General features: G+C 53.0%; 1 protein-coding gene across 1 annotated transcript in view; it reads right to left on the bottom strand.

Moving 5' to 3' along the window:
• The window catches only part of ADAMTS10 (ADAM metallopeptidase with thrombospondin type 1 motif, 10), a 40,419-nt gene extending 40,205 nt beyond the window's left edge, over positions 1–214 (bottom strand). The window contains exon 1 of the mRNA XM_010183556.1: positions 127–214. Within this exon, the coding sequence (XP_010181858.1) occupies positions 127–214 (88 nt within the window). The remainder of the gene's footprint in view (positions 1–126) is intronic.
• Positions 215–5,027: the final 4,813 nt, after the last annotated feature.

Genomic DNA, 5,027 nt, shown 5'->3' on the forward strand with positions numbered 1-5,027 from the left:
TGCTGCAGTACAGCGAGCAGAGTTTGAGGTGTCTCCATTACCCCAATACCTCCCCCAGGGCCAGGGCTAGGGTTTCTGCCAGCGCAGGTGTGTGGATCCCACTCCCCTCCCCACGGCGCTCCCTACCTTGTGACTGGAACATGAAACCGGGAACGTTGCACATGGCCGCGGTGAAGATGACAGCCCATGTGAGAAGCCTCCAAGCTATTGCCATGGTTAGCGATGCTTGTCTCAGCGCAGGGAGTGTTGTGCCAGCTGAAAGGGCGCTGTCCCAACATGTCTCTCCCTCAGCCACCGCTTATGTAGAGACAGGAGTCCTTGGTCCCTCCGCAGGCATCCTCGGCCGCTCCGTGCTGTCCGCAAAGCAGCAATGCTGATGGTGTCTCTGCGGCTGGGTCAGCATGGGTTAATCCGCACCCCAGGCTCTGGGCAGCATCGCCCTGCAGAGGATATGTGGGGATGTGTGAACTAGAGAGGGGAACCAAAGGATGGAGGAGCAGGACAGGAGGGAGAAAACTGTGCAGGGTGAAGGAGGAAAGCCCAATCTTAGAGAAGGGAAGAGTGAGATGGATAGGAAGAAAAAAAGGAGAAAAGAATGGGAAGCGAATGCAAATGCAATTAACCACATCAGCTCACAGCACTGGAAAGCCACATCATGCTGCGACATGGATACCACACACCCAGGTACTCTCCTGGGGGCAAACTGCTCCCAGTGCAGCCCCTGCACGGCTCCAACAGCAGCACTGCAGGGCTGGCATAGAACTTGTACCTGGGGAAAGGAGATCAGAATAAATGGGAACCCTTTGTCCTGTGGCAACACCCACAAGGAAGTGCAGACTGAAGAATGACCTGTTCTCAGTTACCTGAGCTCTTAAAGGAGAGCACTAAGTAAGAGCATTAGCAGGGTTGTAGGGAGCCACAACCTAGGAAACCTCTCTGCTCCAGTTTCTGTGGCTTTAAAATACACTTTAATGACTGTTGCTGCACTGGGAGAAGCACACTTGCTCCCAGACCGGACTGACTAAACCTAAAAAAGTGACTGAAAACAAAGGACCCATTCAGTGAACTCACCCTCAGCTCTATCCACAAATGGATCAGGAGATTGCAATTGTATTTGTTATTTAAAATGATTTGCTAATTGCTTCAGTGAAAGATTTCTGGCTTGCAGATAATTTCCACTCAGTCTGAGGCAATTACACAAAACTCACATAGTGCTGGAGAGTTGCAAAAAGCCTGTGGTTTTTGTGTCTATCCAGCGACTAGATGATGTACGCAACGAATACAGCACATACCTAACCACTGCCTGGAGAATCCCAAATATCCAAACAGCGACGCTCTGCTCGAGAGCAGCCCCGCAGCAAAACACACACACTCCAGATCAATACATCCTGAAGTCTGACTTCAGATGGGTGATGCAGTTACAACTCACACAGCAGCAGGGGAGGGCAGCATGGATGGTCCCGAGCTGTTGGGAAGATGGGGCTCAGCTGGAGACGAGGAGGATGCCAGCGCTCTTTGCAAAGATGTCCACAATCATGGCATGCCTGTGGTCCTCATCCCAGTAAGGAAACACTTGCAATAACAACATTAACCCCTGCCTCGCACTGCTCTTGTGTGTTTTAAATAGCAAAGACTGACTGCTGCCCAGAGCCCGGTCCCTCCTCGGGTCTGCCATGCACCCCTCTGCCTCGTGTCCCAGGGGTGGCTGCAATTTATTTCTACTGCTGTTTTCCCATCTTTACTATGCAGTTAATGTTGGAATAACTCCCATTACAGGCCAGAGACTACATAGGTGAGGTACAAGAAGAAATCAGGGATGATTCCTGCCCTAATAATTACTCTAAATAAGTTAATGATTTTTCCCTACCGGACAGAAGTGGTGGGAGGATTAATCATGTGTCATTAAATCACAATTTGGAGTTCCTTATTTTAAATGATAAGATTTTTGACTATTTACAATTAAAAACAGCCAAAGACCAGCCTGAAGCTGGTGTCCCCAGTTGCATCTGGTGCCATTTGCCAGGTTGGTTCCTGCAAAGCCCAGACACAATGGCCACAATGACAACCCTGAAGACTGCACATGCAATCAGCAACCGTGAGAATAAACTGCCTGACGGGGGAAAACTGCCGGAATCCCATCTCTCTCTTCAGCCACGATGGGTAAAGGGAAGCAGACAGAGGACACAAGGAGGTTGGGCAGGAATTCTTCCACCATGACATGAGGATGCTGAGATCAGCACTGTGGGTCCATGAGGCCACATCTACCTGGTGACAGCAGCCTCTGCAGTGTCACTCCCCTGGCTGCAGCACAGAGAGGGCAAAGCCACAGCCATGGCCAAGCTGTTCCATGCCTGCTCCCTGCAGGGCTGTGGGGAATGAACTAGGAAAGGGAGAAGGTGAAACGAAAGCCATGCGCGCTGCAGCCCTCTCCTAAGTCAGCATTTTTCATCATCTATTAAAGCTTGAGATTCCAGCTTTTAAATCCTGTCATGACTCCAAGGTCTGCGAACAGAAAGCCGTTCAGCTGAAGTATATTTTCTCTTGGGCTTCACACTACTAATTTTTCTTGTTTTCCAGCTGTTGAACCCGCTTCCTCAAGGCTGTCACTATTTCCCGTCCTTCCTCCACCTCTCTGCAGCCCTAAGTGGCCTCAGCAGCGGCGGTGCCGTCTTTTCTCTGCCCTTCCCTAGTCCCAGCTCCTCAGCATCCCCTGGTGTAGGGGCTGGGAGGGAGCCGCAGGTGCCAAGACCCCACAGCCCTGGCCTTGTGGGGAAGGAGGCACTTTTGGAGCAGCACAAGTCAGAAATTACAGCTGCAAAATTCCTGTAAGCCAAGCTGGGGGAAGGGCCCAGCTTTGATTCCTCCCCATGCACAGCAAGGAAAACATGGCCCCTTCCCCGCCACACTGCACTTCCGAGACCCCGAGGAGCCCATCCCCTGCAGGAGAAGGACCAGTGACAAGGAAGAGAGCGCAGGAGGAGCACAGCCTCTGTGGCTGCTTCACTACATATAAAAGTTTTCCATAACCTCACTTTTCATTTTGCTTTCTGAGCAGTGGTGATGTGGACAAGCCCGAGGAGCCCAGGCTCACACGGAGGGGGGATGTCAGGGTCTTGCAGGGCAAAACAGAGGGGGGAAGGGGTAACCTCTCTGGTCTCGTGCCTTCCTCGCTTGGGCTGGTTCCGATTTGCTCCTTCCCAAGGAATTCGCTGTCCTTGGCAGGCGCCCTGAGAGAGGCTGACGCTCCCTGCTCCCCGTGCCAAGGTGGCTTTCGCCGCGTGAACCCGTGGGCTGGGCTGGGGACGAGGGGAGCGCGGGCTGACACCCACGGGGACTGGTGACGGCTTCGGGGCCGCCTCTTCCCTCACCAAAAACACGCGAGGAGCCCGGGGGAGGGGGCTTAAAACTCAAGCTGGAATAAAGCAAAGAGGAAAAAACGAAAACCAGATGACAACTGTTACTAATTTCAACATCAGGGCTGCAGACAGAATTCCCTGAAAACCCGGCTTTTTGGCCGGTGAGACAGCTTTATGGGAAGGTAATAGGAAGCAGATGGGCTTTGTGCAGGGCCAAGAGGAAGGTTCAAGGTGCCTCCTAGTGCAGAGAGGAGGAATTTAACGGCTTTTAAAGATGCAGAGCCCGGCAGCTTCCAGGTTTCTCATCCAGCTTTTGCAAATTATGAGCTCAGGTGTCCTTTTCCCTTTTTTTGAGAGAGAAATAAATACAAACACAGATTTCTGCTTCCAGCTTGCCCTGGTGGAAGGAAATACTTGCAGTGCACCCCCCCGAGCCCTTCCACCGACATCTTCCTCACTAGCAGCGCAAGTAGCGTCCCGCGGCCACACCGCTTCACCCCCAACAGCGACTCTGGGCTGCGCTCTTAGAAACGGCCTTAAGGAATGAAAGTCACCGGCCCACACGGTTGCTGCTTTTTTCTACTGTAAAAAGGGGGTATCGGCACTTCCCACCCACGCTGGGGTTATCGCAACACCACGTCCCACAGCTTGGCCATCCCTGGCTCTCTCCTGACCTCCCCAAGGGTCTGAGTGGGACTCCAGACCCCACAAGAGGGCAGCCACGTGGCCTCCATGCACAGCCCCTGCGGACACAGCACCGTAGAGATGCTCCTCCATCCATTCCAACTGGAAATTGTCCTACCAGTTCAAAAGTTATCACTGTTGGTGGAATGCTGCCCACCACAGCCACACAGCAAACCTCACAGTGCCCGAGTTCGTGGATGCTGATCCTAAAGTCGCCACGTTTTCTGAAAAATACAGCCCCTTCCTTCTCCCCTGCCGCCGCTGCTTCACGGAAGCCCATGGGCTTTGGCTGTAAACTCTTGGCTGAAATCTGCTTCCCAAATACTGCTTCAAGGCAGGTGGACAACTCCTCCATGCGGTCTCCAGGGACTGTCTTGGTTTCAGGCCATGCTGTTCTGCTCAGGGAACACTCAGAAACCCACCACAGGCCTGCTGCTGCTGCCTGACTCCATTGGGATCGGAGCAAGGGGACACCCAGACCACCAGCCCCACCTCCACCTCCCTGTGAGAGCAAACCAATGCTGGGGCTCACAAAAATTATTTAATTGGGGCCTGGAATGTCTTAAAAGCAAAAGCCCTGTGGGGACAACTCAATGGCACCTTTGTGTGGTCAACCTCGCGGAGAGCTGCTTGTGGCGGTGGCCACCTCTGGCACCAAGGTCTCCAGCACGCAACCGAAGGCAGCGAGCAGAAAGCCACCCCAGTGACCCAGGCCAGCCCTCTGGGCACACGAAAACACAGAGTCAGAAGGCTCTGGCCAGATATAAAAGCCACACACACCAAAACCAGAGTCTGCAAGGAAAACCAGTCGTTTTTCTTGTAGCATCAAACAACAACTCCCATGCAGCTGATCTGCACGCCTGATTTAGCAGGCTTCTTGGTTCAGATCAGAGGACCAGACGATGTCAGGCAGTCACTAATGTAGCAAGAAATCAGAACTCAGCCCTCACAGCCAGGCATGGACAAGGCCTATTTGCAGCTCAAGGG

Source organism: Mesitornis unicolor, unplaced genomic scaffold (genome assembly GCF_000695765.1).
Source record: "Mesitornis unicolor isolate BGI_N332 unplaced genomic scaffold, ASM69576v1 scaffold7700, whole genome shotgun sequence".
Classification (NCBI taxonomy): domain Eukaryota; kingdom Metazoa; phylum Chordata; class Aves; order Mesitornithiformes; family Mesitornithidae; genus Mesitornis; species Mesitornis unicolor.